Source organism: Ascaphus truei, unplaced genomic scaffold (assembly GCF_040206685.1).
Source record: "Ascaphus truei isolate aAscTru1 unplaced genomic scaffold, aAscTru1.hap1 HAP1_SCAFFOLD_97, whole genome shotgun sequence".
Taxonomy (NCBI): domain Eukaryota; kingdom Metazoa; phylum Chordata; class Amphibia; order Anura; family Ascaphidae; genus Ascaphus; species Ascaphus truei.
The window spans coordinates 37,346-58,104 of record NW_027457309.1 but is presented as its reverse complement, the minus strand read 5'-3'; the positions used below and the strand labels follow the sequence as shown (position 1 = coordinate 58,104).

Genomic DNA, 20,759 nt, shown 5'->3' with positions numbered 1-20,759 from the left:
GAACCAGTGATTGTCACCCCAGAGTGTGCTCTTCAAGAGAATTTTCTGAGGGAGGCTCATGGACGCAAAAGTGAGGTACCCCCACATGATCAGTTAGGGGCACCCCACAAATGGTCTCAGCTAGCCTCGGGAATTATGGGGTGTGATGTGACATGTTTTTGTGAGGTTAAAGCCAATCTGTTAAGTGTACGGGGTATGCCATGCCATTTGTCAGTGTGTGAAATTGTGCCCTGTTATGTCGTTCCCCAAGCGAGGGCGTTGGGTGTATCACCAGGGGGAGAGTGTAGCCAGGTCATCCTTTTCCCCCTGCGACCCCCTCGGGAGCCTCCGTGGGCACAAGCAATGCTGGGTACTGCCGGAGGCCAGCGGCAGACCCGACGGCCATCCCAAGGGTGGGGGCCGTTGCAGGGAGCGGTGCGCTGTCTCCGCGAGCGGGCCGGTTGCCGGGGACGCGATCGGGCCGTTGCTAAGGCCGCGGTCGCGTCTCTAAGGTCCCGGCGGCCGGCGAGGAGAGCGCCGCCATTACGCAACCACTGGCGCATGCGCAGTGATCGCGCGAGTGTAGGAGTAAGCCGACAGAGTCGCGCATGCGCAGTACAGCCGCCAGAGGCAGGGAAAGTCGCGCGAGGGCCAGAACAGAGTAGGGAAAGGTTGAGGAAGCCCCAGATAGCTTGCGCCTGCGCAGGAAAGGCGCGCACGCGGCCCCAATGCCAGGATAGGCTCTATGGGACTACAACTCCCATGGAGCATAGCGAGGGAGGCACCAGGTGCCTCATAGGAGCCAATAAGGCTGCAGGACTGCCCTGGAGGAAAGAGATACATTTCCCGGGCTTTTGCATGAGTCACGTTAGTTGGAGCAGCGGAGCTGAAGGGGAAGGAAGGATGCAGGGAGTGAGTGCAGCTCCTGCATCCAGATAGGTACCCTCACCCTCCAGCTAGGCCCCAACTCCCCACCAGGTTAGTGGGTAACTGATAAGGGACAGCCCTAGATAGGGAGGTCACCCTTAGTGTGTGTAAAGTGCAGGTTTGGCAGTGCCACAGCGGGTAGTGCTGTGCGCACTGGCAAATAGGCACAGCGTGCGAGCAGTGTGTTTGCTGCGGGTTCCAGGTTACTGTGTATGGGTGTTGAGTGTTGACGTTGCATGTGCTGGGCGCAGTGTGTGCAGCGTGTGTGAATGTCTGCAGGCTGACAGTGAGAGCGGTGTGTCTGCTGCAGGCTGTTAGGAGTAGCGAGTAGCTAGATGTTAGGGAGGATTAGGGACTTGGGTAGATAAGGGTGTGAGGCAGGTTATTAACCCCGCAGGCCCTAGGAGTTTCCCCAAGTCACCTCAGGTTGCGGTTCAATCAGGGACAGGCCCTAGGTTAGGGTTCCTGTCACTTTAGGGTTAGTTAGGGATAGATAGGGATAGCGGCGGCTGCTGTTCCCGTGAGACGGTGTGTTACCGAGAGACGGTTGTGTTCCCGTGAAGCGGTGGGACCTCCGTTGGGGTTCCGGGAGAAGTACCTGGATAGGATCAGACGGATGCATCGCACGTCTGACCCTTTGAGAAGAGTGTTGCAGGCCCGAGCATCGGAGTGCTCGGAAGGTATCAATATTATATGTGCACCAACAGGCCTAGAGGTTTTAGTGACTGCGCAGTCACCCATTGACTATCTCCGTAGGAGTACGGGACCTTGGGTGTGGGGGTTTCACTGGACACTGGGTGGGATCACCTAGTGTTGGGGAAACGTCCTGCGAGACGTCACGGGTAGTGTCTCCTCGTGAGAGGGACACAGGTTATGTTAATGCGATGATATGTTTTATGTTCATAAGTAAATTCCTTAGTTATTATATAATCACTGACTGTGTGTGTGGTTTCTAATTGGGTTCCTATGTAGGGTCATTCTACACGTCCATAGAATCTTACATAGGTGGAGGCGCTGTAAAAGAAGATTCGTTCCAGCGGATTCACCCCAGGCTCTCATTAGCGGAGGCTCAGACCTCCTGTGAGCCTGCAGGTATACGCACCACACCGGTAACACTACATGTTCTACTCACCCACACTACATATGAGATTGGGTGGGGTGGAATACCCGTTACATATATATATAGATTATAATATATGGTGAGAGAAGGAAAGGGCCCCAAACAAAAGCACTCTAGTATGCCTATAAAGTACAATTTCACGTAATCTTTATTAGATGGTTGTCACAGAACAAAGGTTAAAAAAGCACAGAAAATATAAAATTGGGCATGGATCCCCTGTACGTAGCAAGACTTGACAAATCCTCCAGCAGTTAAATCCCAATAGGATCAAAACCAATATCAAAATTGACAACGATTGCACTCTAAAGTACCTGACAAGGTTGACAGAATGAAACAGACAACAGGCCAAACTGTGGTGGCTATGGCTAAGTGGTCAAATCACATGATAACAACACACTCTTATCCCCATAAGTCTCTAGGGTATGTCTAAAGTGACACAGTGTGTGAAAGGAGTTTGAAAGTGACACACAATATGAAGCCAAAAAAAAGGGAGCACACCTAAACCCACATCTGTAGGTTGTGATACATCACCTAATGTCAGGTACACTGCAAAATGATGGAGGAGACAAGGAGCAGCCACTCAGAGCATGATAACGTGTCCCATAGTGGGGACAAACCAGGGGGTCCTGCCTACTAAACCTGCTCCTATGCTTTTCGGCCAAGATCCTTCTACTGGGAGTGGTGATGTAGGCAGGGTGACATGCATGCTTAAAAAGGGAATCTAATTGGGCCAATGAGTGTCATCACCTGGTAAAGTTTATCAGTAGCACAATATGCAACGGGCAAACAGGTGTGTGCATAGTATACTTACTGTGAGAGTCTTATGGGCGTCATAGTAGAAGAGCCAATAGTGAGGCTGTATCCTGTGGACGCCTTCCCCCACGAAAGAGGGCAGTGCTGGCAGATTAATCCCACTAATGCATAGTGCGCATGTGCGTGACGTCACAGAGGGGCGTCTGTAGCGTGGCTGTCACATACACTGCTATGGTGGGAGTCTACTCTAGGTTACAGGCATTTAAACACCTCCTTTTCTGGACATTTGGTACTGAGGGCAGATCGGGCCTCACGGATGCGAATGCGCATGTCCGTGACTTCATCAAGTGCCGTCCCTTCAGTTATCCTGGCGCCCCTTACCGAGTCATGGCCAAACTAGCAGGCATTCTACTAAGTACATCTCACTGCGCATGTTGATCAAAGATCAAAGGACCTCATACAGTCCCCATGTTAGACTCGCGCCATGTCATACCATGCGCATGCGCTGTGAACATAGCCCGATCCTGTACAAATTACATGGAGTGTGTTAAAGAGGTACTACAGTTACAAAACATTTTATAAACGTGCTAATAGCACAGCATAAAATTCTCTCAAATAAGGGGGAAAAATCAGACGAGCATTGAATTGGTTGGCACCACTGTTGTTAACACAACTATGATAGAGTACAAAACAGAGGTAATTGAAAACTAGATAGTACATACAGATGTGCATCAGGGATAACAGTAGCAAGGGGTATATCTCTGATTATTCTCATAACAGAAGGGTTCTCATCTGTTATGACCCTAACCTTTCTTGAACACATAAAGTGTATAAAGATAGTTTCATAGTATCATCCATAGACAAATCTTTGCAAATATAACATGAATGATATTCTCATAAGGAAGACATAACTCTTGTCACACACATTTCAGCGTAAAGTGATAGGGGAGCCCCTGCTGCTGCCTCATAGATTGTGGACGTGAACGGTGAACGGTGCTTTGGGTATACAATGAATAGGTAGAAAGGGTAGAGAAGAACCCAGTATAGCACTCAAGTTCACCCTCTGGTGATTAGTGTATGGTTTAAAATAAACTTTATTGATACAACACATATATAAAATAATGGGTGTTAAAATGACGTACTAGAGGTCGTGGGATCGAAATACTGACAGCCATAGGGCTCGCAATCAATATAATAGGTGTCTCCTGTTGTGTATCGATATCACACAGGAAACTAAGTCCTTATAAAAAACCTCAGTGAGGGTGAAAGGTAGGGTTAATTCGACGATGTACTATATTACCAGGTCACAATAGGCAATATATGCATAAACCATAGGTGGTAATGGTGTGACTTGTAGTGACTGGTGTACTGAAACAAATATATTGTGCACCAGTAGGTCTCAATATGCAATCTGGAAAGCCTTCCTCATTGGGTATATATATATATGCACGCAGTGTTGTGTGGAGCTGTTCACAGTTAACCCCCAGGGGTTCACAATGTAGGCATATAATACCCTATAGTGACCTCTGCAACACTGTCACAATTGGTAATAGTAGGTAACAGTACTTAGAGTGAAAAGGTGGGCACCCTCATGTGACCAGCTATGCACTCTGATAAACACTGCATGTGAGGAAGTAGAGGCTGTATGTAGTAGTGATATTAGCTTGATAGCAGTATATAACAGCTGTACAGGGAAAGGAGGGAAGGGGAGGGAGAAGGAGGTGTATGAGATTCTCATCGTGTTACACATAAGATCTACATATGATTGAGATACATCGACGATGTGCTGATCCTCTGGCAGGGAACTGCCGCGGGGTTTAAGAGCTTCGTCGATGTTCTCAATCACAACGACATGAATATCAAACTGACTTTCAGCTGCAGTAACACACAGGTGGAATTCTTAGATCTTTATATCAAATTGGGGCCGGATGGCATGCTTCACACTGACATTTTCCGTAAAGAAACCGCTACAAACGCCATACTTCCTGCATCCAGTTTTCATCCGGAACACCAAATCAAGGGTATCCCTAAAAGCGAATTTTTGCGTCTTAAATGCAATGTGTCCACAGAGAGAGGCTTTTCCGAAAGGGCAGGGGAAATGAGGGAAAGATTCAATCAGAGAGGGTACAGCCACCGGTGTGTGGAGAGGGGTTACAAAAAAGCACTAGACACCCCCCAGAGAGACCCTCTTATGCCCTAAAATTAAAACTGCCTCAGATCGTAAAATCAGATTCATAGGAACATATAACAAACAGTGGCCTCTATTACGTCAAACACTCCAAAGTCATTGGAACATCCTCATGACAGACCCAGATCTTAATAAAGTACTGTGTGATAAAATCATCATGACCAGCCGCAAGTCCCCTAACCTTAGGGACAAACTTGTGACCAGCCATTTTGTCCCTACTATCAACGAAACTTTCCTCTCGACCGCCAGAAAGAAGGGCTTTTTTAAATGTAAAAACTGCTCCGCCTGTCGATACATGTGCCAGACAGATGTGTTTACTGATTTTTCTAAGAATAACATCTTTAAAATCAAAGAAAATCTTGGGTGCAAATCAAAGGGTGTAATCTATTGCATTACCTGTCCCTGCGGGCTTCCCTATATAGGGATGACAACACGTGAATTTTGGTTTAGAGTCCTCGAACACGTGAGGAATATTAAAAATGCTCCAAGAGACCTCCAAACCTTTAAAAAAAATCACCTCGGTAGCCCGGCACTTTCTTCTGGTCCATGCATCTGACTTTAATCTCTTACAGGCATTTGCAATAGAGAGGGTAAGCTTAGGGCTGAGAGGTGGCGACCTAGAGAGGGCACTTTTGCGTAGGGAGTCCAGGTGGATTGTCCAAATGGACTCAATGATTCCACGGGGTCTCAACGACGACCTGGGCTTCTCTATGTTTTTATAGGCTAGTTACTTCTCTCTTATTTTGTCCACCTGACATCTTATTTTTCTATTAGATGTCCATATGTAGATCTTATGTGTAACACGATGAGAATCTCATACACCTCCTTCTCTCTCCCCTTCCCTCCTTTCCCTGTTTACTCACAGGGTCCTGGGTTTGTACACTACAAGTCCGCAAGAAGATTGGATCATACTTACACTCTATCCGGGGACTACATGTCATCGTTTTGACTTTCTGTACACAGGTGGAGTCAGGAGAGACAAAACACCATATATCTCTATCCAGAGACTCAAAAACTCCAAGGATGACATCATGTCTAAACTATATCTGAGGAATGATTTGGTTACACATCGTGTACCCTATTACAAACTGGGACTACTCAATATAGATTCTTAAGGAACTATCTACCATCAATTTTGAGGTTACGAATCATTTATGTTATAGTAATCATGTCCGCTGAAATGTGTGTGACAAGAGTTATGTCTTCCTTATGAGAATATCATTCATGTTATATTTGCAAAGATTTGTCTATGGATGATACTATGAAACTATCTTTATACACTTTATGTGTTCAAGAAAGGTTAGGGTCATAACAGATGAGAACCCTTCTGTTATGAGAATAATCAGAGATATACCCCTTGCTACTGTTATCCCTGATGCACATCTGTATGTACTATCTAGTTTTCAATTACCTCTGTTTTGTACTCTATCATAGTTGTGTTAACAACAGTGGTGCCAACCAATTCAATGCTTGTCTGATTTTTCCCCCTTATTTGAGAGAATTTTATGCTGTGCTATTAGCACGTTTATAAAATGTTTTGTAACTGTAGTACCTCTTTAACACACTCCATGTAATTTGTACAGGATCGGGCTATGTTCACAGCGCATGCGCATGGTATGACGTGGCGCGAGTCTAACATGGGGACTGTATGAGGTCCTTTGATCTTTGATCAACATGCGCAGTGAGGTGTACTTAGTAGAATGCCTGCTAGTTTGGCCATGACTCGGTAAGGGGCGCCAGGATAACTGAAGGGACGGCACTTGATGATGTCACGGACATGCGCATTAGCATCCGTGAGGCCCGATCTGCCCTCAGTACCAAATGTCCAGAAAAGGAGGTGTTTAAATGCCTGTAACCTAGAGTAGACTCCCACCATAGCAGTGTATGCGACAGCCACGCTACAGACGCCCCTCTGTGACGTCACGCACATGCGCACTATGCATTAGTGGGATTAATCTGCCAGCACTGCCCTCTTTCGTGGGGGAAGGCGTCCACAGGATACAGCCTCACTATTGGCTCTTCTACTATGATGCCCATAAGACTCTCACAGTAAGTTTACTATGCACACACCTGTTTGCCCGTTGCATATTGTGCTACTGATAAACTTTACCAGGTGATGACACTCATTGGCCCAATTAGATTCCCTTTTTAAGAATGCATGTCACCCTGCCTACATCACCACTCCCAGTAGAAGGCTCTTGGCCGAAACGCGTAGTAGCAGGTTTAGTAGGCAGGACCCCCTGGTTTGTCCCCCCTTTGGGACACGTTATCATGCTCTGAGCGGCTGCTCCTTGTCTCCTCCATCATTTTGCAGTGTACCTGACATTAGGTGATGTATCACAACCTACAGATGTGGGTTTAGGTGTGCTCCCTTTTTTTTGGCTTCATATTGTGTGTCACTTTCAAACTCCTTTCACACACTGTGTCACTTTAGACATACCCTAGAGACTTATGGGGATAAGAGTGTGTTGTTATCATGTGATTTGACCACTTAGCCATAGCCACCACAGTTTGGCCTGTTGTCTGTTTCATTCTGTCAACCTTGTCAGGTACTTTAGAGTGCAATCGTTGTCAATTTTGATATTGGTTTTGTTCCTATTGGGATTTAACTGCTGGAGGATTTTGCCAAGTCTTGCTACGTACAGGGGATCCATGCCCAATTTTATATTTTCTGTGCTTTTTTTAACCTTTGTTCTGTGACAACCATCTAATAAAGATTATGTGAATTTGCACTTTATAGGCATACTAGAGTGCTTTTGTTTGGGGCCCTTTCCTTCTCTCACCGTATTTATTTGCCCTTATAGCACCACCGACTTATCACTGCATATTGATGAAACTTTAGAGTCGGTATTTAGTCACAATTATTTATCTTGTGGATGCGGGGTCTTCCTTTTCTCCCACAGATTATAATATATATATATATGATATGACTCTGGGTTTTTTTTGTTTGCCTTCCTCTGGATCAATAAGTAAGTATAGATATAGGATAAAGTATCTGTTGTCTAAATTTAGCATACTGTAGTTTGAACTTGATGGATGTATGTCTTTTTTCAACCTCATCTAATATGTAACTATGTAACTATCACATCCAATTTATCTCATTATGTGGACACATTTTTAGCACCCCTCACTGCTGTACTCCCATCTTATTTGAAATATAGCACAGACGTACTTAACTCACTTAAAGAGATCTCTTGGGAAGAGCACTTTATTTGGGTTACTTTGGATGTTACATCACTTTATACTTATATCAATCTCTCACAAGGAATTGAAGCTACTGCACATTTTCTTCATTTTGATAATTCACTTTAACTCACTCAACAACATTTTGTTATTGATAGCATGGATTTTATTCTTCGTCACAATTGTATTTTTTATTTTTTGTTTGAAGATCACTTCTATCTCCAAACCACTGGGACGGCCATGGGGACATGCTTTGCAACTAATTATGTGGGGCTTTTCATGGGGAAATGGGAGTTGGACTTCATTTGGAAGCCCAACAAATGTAGTTCCTATCTCAAATACTATCGGCACTACATTGACGATATCCTGATGATTTGGGCAGGAACACAGGAGGAACTTGATGGATTTATTAGTCATCTTAATGATAATGACCGTAATCTTTTATTTAAGGGTGAAAATAGTACAAAAGAGATTAACTTTTTGGATCTCACTTTGACAATTGAGAACAATAATATTGTCAAGAAAACTTTTTTCAAGCCGGTAGATGCCAACTCTTACTTAGATTGTAAGAGTAACCATTTGGGACGTTGGTTGGACAATATCCCATACGGTGAGATGGTACGCATTCGACGCAATTGTTCTAAAATGAGTTTGAGGCACAGACAAACCAAATAGCCAAGAGATTTGTAAATAAGGGTTATGACCAACAACTTGTTGATAAATCCATTATAAGAAGTAAAAATATCTCTAGAGAACAACTGTTAAAATCAAAGGGAAGTATTAATAAGGGCAAAAAGAGAAAATCTCATGGAATTCCAATGTTCATTACAGGATTCTGTAAGCAGGAATACAGGATATGAAAGATCCTTAAAAAACATTGGAATATCTTGCAAATGGATCCAAAATGAAAGGATACCATTACAGCCCTTCCAAAAATAGCATTTAGGAAGGCCAGCAATATTAAAAATAGGCTGGCTCCTAGTGCTCTGAAAAAGGATATAAGTAAAAAGTCAACTAATGGGAACTTTCTTTCAAGACCAGTTGGTAATTATACATGCAGTAAATGTATCGTATGTAAATATATGGAACGAGACAAAATTATCCTCTTAAAGTCAGGATCTATGAACATATGAGCAGTATTCGTAATGCACCGACAGAGCCTTGACAGAGGTAAAAAGTTTAATAATATGGCCCATCACTTTCTAACACATCATGAGGGTAAACTGGATGGCTTCAATTTCAGGGGAATAAAGTGATACCCGGGGACCCCAGAAGAGGGGATAGAGATAACATTATTTTACAAAGGGAACAGTTCTGGATCTACACCCTTGGAACAAAAGCACCAGGTGGTTTGAACGAACTAATCAAACTGGTTCCCTTCCTCAAATGATGTACTCCCCCCCCCCCCTTGTCCTATTTGGTTGGGATAGTGGCCCCATATGGACCCTTTCTTTCTTCCTCTCTTTTTTGGATGTGACCTTGAGTGTTATGTTTAGGGTCTCTTAGACACATTAGCTTTTTAACCCTTGTGGTTTTATTATATCATTAGATCAAGTAAGTTTGTTTAGGGATATCAATTATCACCACAGTTCTTATAGATTTTAGTCTATTTAGAAATGTTATTAAAATTGATAGTACTTATTGTTATGTAGTTATTGTATTTATATCTATTATTGTTCAGTGTTTTGTTTTTGTATGATGTTTTTCGTTAAGTTTGTGCTATGCATTATCTGTATGCAGTTTATGTACTGTCAATGTTTTATGTTCTTAGTCAGCATGTGTTACGCTTTTGCACTGTAAACACTGATTGGACAGCTGATTAACATGGTGTGATTCCTATTGGCTGAGGGATTATTCAGCCATGGTACTTAACAGTACCAGGGAATTTTAGGACCAATTTAAAACCAGAGACGTAACATAAAACACAGACAAAGCTCAGTGCACATCCAGAAAAACTTATGTACGGTACAGTGCCTAAATATACATGTATAAATAACTAATAAATAAAATGGTCTTTTAGTTTAACATTTTGGCCAAATTGTTGTAAGCCCTTGAGCCAAACTTCACGGCAGACCATGTTTCAAGGGTCCCTACACTAATATAAATTCTTAATAACCTGTGTATTGCCAGGAAGAATGATTTATAATAAATCTGTCAATATAAGTTGCAAAAGTTCTAAGTCTGATTGAAGCTTTTATTAACCTGTACATTACCAGGAAAAGCACTCTGTAATAGATTTGTCACAATCACACTGCATGCAGGCAAGTTCCCCTGATAGTTGGAGATGCCATGGAGTGAGCTTTTAACCATTTAAATGTGGGAGGGAGTGAGCTTCAATTGGTTAGGAGGTTGCCACCCTCCAAAACAGCCAAGACTAGCTGCACAAGAATTATAAAACATACAGAACACCTACAAGCTCAAATTGAACCCCCAAAATACCCACAACATATGTTGTGGGTATTTTGGGGGTTCAATTTGAGCTTGTAGGTGTTCTGTATTTTTTAAATCTTAGGACCAACACTTGAAGAAGTGTCGCCTAGATACGAAACGCGTCGCGGTGAGGTCATAAGCAGCGACGTATTCATGTAACGACGGACTACGGAAGCTGCAGTTGCACATACCCACGAGGACGCCAGAAGAATTGTGGCTCCAGCTCTTTTTTCCATCACGGAGACTGGGCACCTTGGTGTGGGGTTTCAGAGAGATTTGAGGCCCGCTCCTCGAGGGTATTGCGGACGATTGGAATCACTGTGATCCACCCCATATTTTAATGCAACTTGTACACGTTTCAAGTGTGCTTATAAATTGTTTTTTATTGACTAATTTTGTCTTTTGTTCTTTCTCTTATGCGCCCCATGTACATGTGTTTTCATTTGGATTACTACAGTTACTTCTTTTCAACTTATACCTGAAAATTCTGTTCTCTAGGAAATCAGACACATCTCGTTGGAATTTACGATGTTTACGGCTTTTAGTGTCTGATTTCAGTTTCTCAACCTTATCTTTAAGTTTTTTTTTCTAGATCAATACATTCTGAATCTTCCTGCCATGTGTTTAAATCCGACAATAATTTTTCTATTTCGATGTTCACCAAATCCAATTTGTTGGTCTCAAAGTCAATAAATAGTTTTATTAGATCATGTCTTCCCATGATTTAGTGAAGGTCTCATCCGTAATCAAGTGTGATGGGGGGAGGTTGACCCTCAGGCCTCTTGGCACAAGTTCAGATGTTAGGTAATTTTCTAGGCTAGCAACCTCCCACCATACTGTAGCCTTGTCTGTTAACAGTATGTTCTGTTCAGTTCAGATAAATACTTATGTACAGCAAGTCTTTAGATGGTACTTTTTCAGGCAATACACTTGTTTTAGAAAATATATTTGTCGCCTCATCTTTCCACAGGCTGAAGTCAGATTTTTGAGCTAGAAATCCGGTCATATTCTGTCTGGCAGTACAAATTGATATCAGGAAATATCTCTCTCAAAGGGGCCCAACTCCAATCAAATCTCAACGTAGATTGCTGGGAGCTGTGGAGTAAGAAAGGAACAACCTTGTGTTCCGACAAAGTGAATGCAAACTAGAAAAATAACTCAACACTCAACGTAATACACAGCGGAGAGAATATACTGGGATATACACATATACAAAACAAGAAGTTAACTCAAGGTTAACAAAAGAACCCAGGTATCTGCACTCGAAGTATTACATGTGATTATATCAGCTATAATAGCCTGGGATACCAATTATCCCACTAGGTGGAGTTAATTAACCCCTTCCCAACGACACAATAGAGTGAGTATAATCTCACATAAACGAAAAAATAAAGACATTTTATTTATTTGCAACAGCGATGACATTAAAATATATACATAGCACAATAATGTTAAAATCCCCTATGGGGCGACTCCAAACTGACCAGAATGAATTATAACTGGTAAGGAGACAACAATCTTAACTGTACACGGTAACTGCAGTGGTATCTCAGTATAATTCCTGTTACTTGACAATCTAGGATATATTAGGTCTCAGTACTCAATTGATGAGACTAAATATATCAATGAATTGTGTCTTCATATCTGCATACTAGATGGTAGTGATATTAATTCATAGTCAGTCTAAAATAGGCTAACGCGGTGGGTAATGTATAAGTAGAACCTTCAAAGTATACTCTAGGTTTAATCAAGATGTTACAAATGTAGATATAAAATAACTTGCATTGCAGGTGAAAAGATTCTAAATGAATGCCTTATATAGCCCTTATGCACTATGCACAGTATACAGTATGTCCATGATAGAATGAGGTGCTTGTTAAGAAAAGATATTAGAGGTGAATACAGTTGCTGTTTGTTACACAGCAAACTAATTCAACATAGACCTTCAAGGCTCAAAAAATAAATAATGGAGTCATACAGATTTGCATATGACACTGTGCAAATATAAAGTGCAAAAGAGGAAATTATTTCACAGCATTAAATGGTAAACAGGAAATCCACACATACACCTGTTGTGGTGGCTATAATCCTCAGACTCAGTCCAGTGCCTGATATATACAATGTTGATTTATAGGAGTCATACATTTAGCAAACATTTGTCTCATGCAGTTTGAAGTATTGGTACCAGTGGGCCCACCAATAGGGGGGGACAAAAGGTACGTGCGTCGTGGGCCGCGTGGGTCAGCGGATGCCAGAAGTCAGCTGGGTTAAGCTTCCCTGTGTGAGAGGGAGGCCTGGCGCGCGCAGGAGCAGCGCCGGGCCCCACGCAGCACCGCCGGGACCCACGCAGCACCGCCACTGACCTGTCACCCCCTGCAGCACTGGGTCCCCTCTGCAGCACAGGACCGCCCGCCACCCCCGCTGCACCTGGCCGTTCCGCCACCCACCCATACCGCCCCCCCACCCCCTAGCACAGGACCACCCCAACACCCCCATGCAGCCGCCGGCCACCCCCTGCAGTTGCAGGCCACCCCCCGCAGCACTGGGCCATCCCCCCCAGTTCCGCCACCCCCAGCAGCAGCACGGTGCCCCCAGCAGCAGCACCAGGCCATCAAGCCACCACCCCAGCACAGGGCCCCACTGCCACCCCCACAGATGCCGACCACACCCACAGCCCCACCTCCCCCCGCAGGTGCCAACCCCACCCGCAGCCACCCCCCCACCACAGGTGCCGACCCAACCCGAAGCCCGAGCACCCCCCCCGCAGGTGCCAACAGCCACCTGCAGCCCTGCCAACCACCCCCCGCAGCCCTGGACCCCCGCAGCACCACCGCCACCCCCCCCCTGCAGCCCTGGGCCCCCGCAGCACCGCTGCCACCTCCCTGCAGCCCTGGGCCCCCTGCAGCACCGCCATAGCATCGGGCCATCCCCTGCAGTCTCGCCATCCCTCCCCAGCACCAGGCCATCCCTCCATTCCCCCCAGTCCCACCATCCCTCCCAGTCCTGGGGCCCCCCAGCAGCACAGGGGGGGCCCCCAGCAGCACCACTCCCTGCAGCACCGGGCTGTCCATCCACCCCCGGCAGCACTGGGCCGTCCTGCCACCCCCGGCAGCACTGGGCCGTCCCGCCCCCCCCGGGCCGTCCCACCACCCCCAGCAGTCCTTCCACCACCCCCCAGCACCGGGCCCCACCGCCACCTCCCGCAGATGCCGACCTCCACCCCCTCACAGCTCCGCCATCCCCCCCCACAGCCCTGGGTACCCCACAGCACCACCATCCCCGCAGCATCGGGGCCCCCGACAACACCACCACCCCCACCCCCGCAGCATTTCCCCCCCCCCCACAGCCACCGGCACGCCATGCACTCCCCCCCTGCAGCCACCTGCCTTACTTGAGATCATCCCCAAGGTAAGTCTGATTTATATATATATATGTATTGGAGGGCTTGGGGTATTTTTTAAATATATTGGGGGGTTGGGGTATTTTTTAAATATATTGGGGGGTTGGGGTATTTTTTAGATGTATAGGGGGTTGGAGTATTTTTTTGAAGTTTTGAGGGTTGGGGTAAATTTTTTTTATATGTATTGTGGGGGCTGGGGTATATTTTTTATATGTATTGGGAGGTTGGGGTATATTTTTTATATGTTTTGGGATGGGCGGGTGGGGTGTATTTTTATATGTATTTGGGGGGTGGGGCTGTATTTTTATATGTATTGGGGGGTGGGGGTGTATTTGTATGTGTTTTGTGGTGTGGGGGTGTATTTTTATATGTATTGGGAGGGGGTGGGGTGTATTTTTATGTTTTGGGGGGAGTGGGGGTATATTTTTATATGTATCTGGGGGGTGGAGAGGTATTTTTATTATATGTATTGGGGGGGTGGGGGTATATTTTTATATGTATTGGGAGGTTAAGTAAAAGTTGCGCACTAAAAAAAAAATCCGTGCTAGTTGCGCTATGGGTTGGGGGGGGGGGGCATCCTGCTCCTTTCATGTGTCCTGGGCCCTAGGATTTCTGTTGGCGGCCCTGGGTACCAGTATACCAGTAATAGTATGTCACAACAGGTTTAATACTCACCGAATGGGCTTTGAGCTGCTCATTGTATCATGACGGAGACCCCACTTTGTATTCCTGGGCGTTTTCTTATTTATCTCTCTCTTTTCCTTGTATGTGTCCCTGTCTCTTCCTCTCTTGTTTTATATTTGTATATCGCTCTCTCGCTGAACCCTCTGTCCTTTTGAGTTCTTTCTCCCTCTCTCTCACACACACACACACTCTCCCTCCCTCTCCCTCTTTTTTTTCACCCCCTCTCACCCGCTTTCACTCCATTCTCTTTCTTCTGCTCTTTATTCTCTCTCCGTTTCTCACTTTCTATGTCACAGACTTACTGCAGCACACGCAGAAAAATGTAACTTCCCTTGCCAGAGAACCGTTTAACTGGTTTAACCTCTGATTTTATAACTGAAATCTTCCTGCTGCTCTCCCTGCTCTCGGACACGCCTGGATTCTTCTGCTGCCGCTCTTTCAGTTTCTATCTCACTGTTTTCTCACTTTTTACCAACAAAACTCTGCTGATTTAAAGCTGCAATATCTTCTAGCATCAAAGTTAACAGACCTCGTATAAGGAACTATATCTTGGTTTGCGTCTTTTATAAACAAATCAAAGTAATCTTACACGTAACCTATCACATACACAGTAAGTGAATAAGTGTCAGCAGTACTGGTGCAATGTGTAATGCTTAATGAGTAAATAAAAAATATGATTTAATTGGTTATACATTATAAAAATGAGGACCAAACTCTATTGTAACGAGTGAGGACAATAAAAACTATGTTGAATAAAAGCATGCTTGGCTTAAATTCTATAAGGGCAGAAGATAACCAGCATAGGAGTAGTTGTAGGTGCCTTTATAAGGTAAGTCACATGAGCTTTAGTGGCTTTGGGTGCAATAACCCTGAGAAGGCGTACAGCAGTCGTAATAATAGTTAGTGGCTGCGGGTACAGTAACCCTTAAAGGCAAATAGTAGCTATAATTGTGGTTTGTTTAGCCTAAATGGCTTCGGTACAATAACCCTTAGTGGCAGAGAGCAGCAAGTAGCAGCCGTATAAATGATCAGTGTAGGACTCTGATGGGTCAGTAGTAGCAATAAGGAGACCTAGAGCACTAATGTGTGGTATTGTGGCAGGACGGCCTGTAGGCGAGGTCAGACAATAGTCCACACGTGTAGTTTCAGGTTAAAGCAAATGTTTAAAGTGTTTTATTTCTCCACAGTAGAACCAAGCATTAGGGCACACTGTCCCTTTAAGGCAATACATAACATAGGAAATAACATCTACTCCACATTGGGAGAACTTACTCACAATCTAAGCCCTATCTATCAGGGTGGCTGGCTATGTCTAGTTCCCAACCTTTTAACATATATCACATCAGTCAGGAAACAATATTAAAGTCTTACTGTCCTTGAGAAAGAGAGTTGGGAATCCATCTGCATAGCAGCTTGCATAGGACAGCTCTGTAGTATGAGACAGCCACCTACTACAAGCAACAACTTCCTTATATATCCTGCTGGTTGTCAGGTGTGTTTGTTAAATTCCTGATTGCCCAGCTATTCTTCATGGTTTAATCTTCTGAGTGCTGGATGAAGGACTCAGATGTACATTTCCCAGGCATAACTATCAGTACCTGACTTCACCCTGTCACAGGTATATATTGGTAAAACAAAGTGGTATACAGTAGCATATTCCAACACTGTATCTTGGAACAGAATGGTTGCAAGACAACACCCTAAACCATTGTGGCTAGGTCAGAGTTCTACAAGCACTTTCCCTCAGAATTGCATACCCCTAACATACAAGGGAGTGAGAGAATCAGCAAATCCCTAAAGCTAAACAAAGCTGGCCACGCAGAATATGCCTGTACTGTGTCCTGTAATCTGCATATACAACCCACAATAATCTGTCCCTCGAAAACATACCCCTACAAACAAGGTAGAGGGAAGAGGTACAATCCCTGTAGACTAGTCTGTGCTAGCCCAACGAGGATGAAGAGTGCTAGTGAGAGGTCTCTGTCCCTCGAACATATACCCCTACGCACCACGGGAGGTGGAAGGGGAGGGGGGCAGAGGTGAAAAGAGGACTCTGTGCATGTTTCTGTCCTGTCCCTGTGGGGAACAATCCTTAGATCAGTGTGAAGTTTCTGCACGCAGCTCCATCAGAAATGCCGTCTGCTTGTCTCTGCATGCTGTCGTATAGTGCATGACTGTGATGGTAGGGGAAGCTGGGAGACCTAATAAAGAGAAATCCCAGCTCAGTTCTCCTTCTCACTTCCCTCCTTCCCCTGCGCTCCCTTACCTCCCTCCCCGACGCTCCCTTACCTCCCTCCCCGGCGCTCCCCTTACTCCGGTGGCCATGTGGAACGGGACATGGCCGCTGGGGGGCCAAGCAGCCTACTTGGATCTGCGCCAGTCCCACTCTCCACTACCTCTCACTCCCGTCGTGTGTGTGTGTGTGGAAAGGGACATTTTACTCCTGCCAACACTTTGTGCCTCACTTTCACCCCCCCTCACTTTCATCACCCCTCACTTTCACCCCCCCTCACTTTCACTCCTTCCCTGCCCTTCACCCCCACCCCCTCCCTGCCCTTCACCCCCACCCCCTCCCTGCCCTTCACCCCCTCCCTACCCTTCACCCCCACCCTGCCCTTCACCCCCACGCCCACCCTGCCCTTCACCCGCTCCCTGCCTTTTAGGCCCTTCACCTCTTCCCTGCCCTTCAGGCCCCCCCTCCCTGCCCTTCAGGCCCCCCTCCCTGCCCTTCAGGCCCCCCTGCCCTTCAGCCCCTCCCTACCCACCCTGCCATTCACCCCCACCATGCCCTTCACCCCCACTCCCTCCCTTCCCTTCACCCCCACCCTGCCCTTCAGACCCTTCACCCCCTCCCTGCCCTTCAGCCCCCCCTCCCCTTAAGGCCCCCCCTCCCACCCCCCCCTCTATGCCCTTCAGGCCCCCCCCTTCAGGCCCCCCCTCCCGCCACCCCTCTCCCTGCCCTCCCGCTCCCCTTCCTGCCTTCTCCCTGCCCTTCAGGCCCCCGCACTCCCTGCCCTTCAGGCCCCCCCCCTCCCGCCCCCCTCCAAACCCCCCCTCTCCCTGCCCTTCAGCTCCCCCCCTCCCAGCTCCCCGCCCTCACTGCCTTTCAGGCCCCCCCTCCCTCCCTTCATTTCACACCCCCCTCCCTCCCTTCCCTTAAAGACCCACTCCCTCCCTTCCCTTAATGCCCCCCCTCCCTGCCCTTCATGCACCCCTCCCTGCTCTTCATGCCCCTCTCCCTCCCTCCCTGCCCTTCATGCCCCCCCCTCCATGCCCTTCACACCCCCCTCCCTGCCCTTCACGCCCCCCCTCCCTCCCTGCCCTTCACGCCCCCCTACCTCCCTGCCCTTCACGTGCCCCCCCTGCCCTCCCTGCCCTTCACGCGCCCCCTCTCCCCTCCCTGCCCTTCATGTGCCCCCCACTCCCCTCCCTGCCCTTCACGCCCCCCCCTCCCTCCCTGCCCTTCATGCCCCCTCCCTCCCTGACCTTCACCCCCTCCCTGCCCTTCACCCCCACCCTGACCTTCACCCCCACCCTGCACTTCACCCCCACCCCTTCCCTGCCCTTCACCACCACCCTGCCCTTCACCCGTCCCTGCCTTTCAGGCCCTTCACCCCCTCCCTGCCCTTCAGCCCCCCCTGTCCCACCTCCCTGCCCTTCAGGTCCTTCTAGACCCCCATCCCTGCCCTTCAGGCCCCCCTCTCCTGCCCCCCCTCTCCATGCCCTTCAGCCCACCCATCCCAGCTCTCCCCCCTCCTTGCTCTCCCCCTCTCCCTGCCCTTCAGCCTATCATCCCTGCCCTTCACGCCTCCCGTCCCTCCCTGCCCTTCATGCCCCCCCTCCCTGCCCTTCACGCCCCCCTCCCTGCCCTTCACGCCCCCCTCCCTCCCTGCCCTTCACGACCCCCTCCCTCCCTGCCCTTCATGCCCCCCTCCCTCCCTGCCCTTCACCCCCCCCTCCCTCCCTGCCCTTCATGCTCCCCCTCCCTCCCTGCCCTTCACGCCACCCTCCCTCCCTGCCCTTAACGCCCTCCCTGCCCTTCACGCCCCCTTTCCCTCCCTGCCCTTCACGCCACCCCTCCCTCCCTGCCCTTCATGCCACATCCCTCCCTACCCTTCACGTACCCCCTCCCTCCCTGCCCTTCACGACCCCCCTCCCTCCCATTCATGCCCCCTCCCTCCCTGCCCTTCACGCCCGCCCTCCCTGCCTGCCCTTCACCCCCCCCCTCCCTCCCTGCCTTTCACAATGCCCTTCACGCCCCCCTCCCTCCCTGCCCTTCACGCCCCCCCTCCCTCCCTGCTCTTCACGACCCCCCTCCCTCCCTGCTCTTCATGCCCCCCTCCCTCCCTGGCCTTCACGCCCCCCCTCCCTCCCTGCCCTTCATGCCCCCCCTCCCTCCCTGCCCTTCATGATGCCCTTCATGCCACACCCCTCCCTTCACGCGCCCCCCTTCCTGCCCTTCATGCCCCCCTCCCTCCATGACCTTCACGCCCCTCCTCCCTCCCTGCCCTTCACACCCTCCCCTCCCTCCCTGCCCTTCACGCCCCTCTTCCTCCCATCCCTTCACGCCCCCCCCTCCCTCCCTGACCTTCATGCCCCCCCCTCCCTCCCTGACCTTCATGCCCCCCCTCAATCCCTGCCCTTTATGCCCCCCTCCCTCCCATCCCTTCACGCCACCCCTCCCTCCCATCCCTTCACGCCCCCCCTCCCTCCCTGCCCTTCACCCCCCCACTCCCTCCCTGCCCTTCACGCCCCCCTCCCTCCCTGCGCTTCACGCCCCCCTCCCTCCCTGCCCTTCACGCCCCCCTCCCTCCCTGCCCTTCATGCCCCCTTCCTCCCTGCCCTTCACACCCCCCCTGCCCTTCACCCCTCCCTGACCTTCAGGCCCTTCACCCCCTCCCTTCCCTTCAGGCCCCCCCTTCCCCCCTCCAATCCCCCCCTCCCTGCCCTTCAGACCCCCCTCCCTGCACTTTAGCCCCCCCATCCCACCTCCCTGCCCTTCAGGCCCTTCTAGACCCCCCTCCCTGCCCTTCAGGCCCCGCTCTCCTGCCCCCCTCTCCCTGCCCTTCAGGCCCCCCCCATCCCAGCTCTCCCCTCTCCTTGCTCTCCCCTTCTCCCTGCCCTTCAGCCCCCCCTCCCTGCCCTTCACACCTCCCCTCCCTCCCTGCCCTTCACGCCCGCCCTCCCTGCCTGCCCTTCACACCCCCCCTCCCTCCCTGCCTTTCACAATGCCCTTCACGCCCCCCTCCCTCCCTGCCCTTCACGCCCCCCCCTCCCTCCCTGCTCTTCACGACCCCCCTCCCTCCCTGCTCTTCATGCCCCCCTCCCTCCCTGGCCTTCATGTCCCCCCTCCCTCCCTGCCCTTCATGCCCCCCCTCCCTCCCTGCCCTTCATGATGCCCTTCATGCCACACCCCTCCCTTCACGCGCCCCCCTTCCTGCCCTTCATGCCCCCCTCCCTCCATGACCTTCACGCCCCTCCTCCCTCCCTGCCCTTCACACCCTCCCCTCCCTCCCTGCCCTTCACGCCCCTCTTCCTCCCATCCCTTCACGCCCCCCCCTCCCTCCCTGACCTTCATGCCCCCCCCTCCCTCCCTGACCTTCATGCCCCCCCTCAATCCCTGCCCTTTATGCCCCCCTCCCTCCCATCCCTTCACGCCACCCCTCCCTCCCATCCCTTCACGCCCCCCCTCCCTCCCTGCCCTTCACCCCCCCACTCCCTCCCTGCCCTTCACGCCCCCCTCCCTCCCTGCCCTTCACGCCCCCCTCCCTCCCTGCCCTTCACGCCCCCCTCCCTCCCTGCCCTTCATGCCCCCTTCCTCCCTGCCCTTCACACCCCCCCTGCCCTTCACCCCTCCCTGACCTTCAGGCCCTTCACCCCCTCCCTGCCCTTCAGGCCCCCCCTTCCCCCCTCCAATCCCCCCCTCCCTGCCCTTCAGACCCCCCTCCCTGCACTTTAGCCCCCCCATCCCACCTCCCTGCCCTTCAGGCCCTTCTAGACCCCCCTCCCTGCCCTTCAGGCCCCGCTCTCCTGCCCCCCTCTCCCTGCCCTTCAGGCCCCCCCATCCCAGCTCTCCCCTCTCCTTGCTCTCCCCT

The 20,759-nt window shown here is 49.4% G+C and overlaps 1 protein-coding gene across 7 annotated transcripts in view; it reads right to left on the bottom strand.

The window, feature by feature from the left end:
- The window catches only part of LOC142486593 (uncharacterized), a 330,856-nt gene extending 315,840 nt beyond the window's left edge, over positions 1–15,016 (bottom strand). For 6 of the 7 annotated variants that reach the window (XM_075585175.1, XM_075585174.1, XM_075585178.1 and 3 more), the window contains exon 1: positions 14,656–15,016. Coding sequence is in view for 5 of the 7 variants with exons in the window: in XM_075585174.1 (XP_075441289.1) it covers positions 14,656–14,678 (23 nt within the window). In the remaining 2 variants the exon portion in view is untranslated. The remainder of the gene's footprint in view (positions 1–14,655) is intronic. The other variant, XM_075585176.1, reaches the window with a different exon arrangement.
- Positions 15,017–20,759: the final 5,743 nt, after the last annotated feature.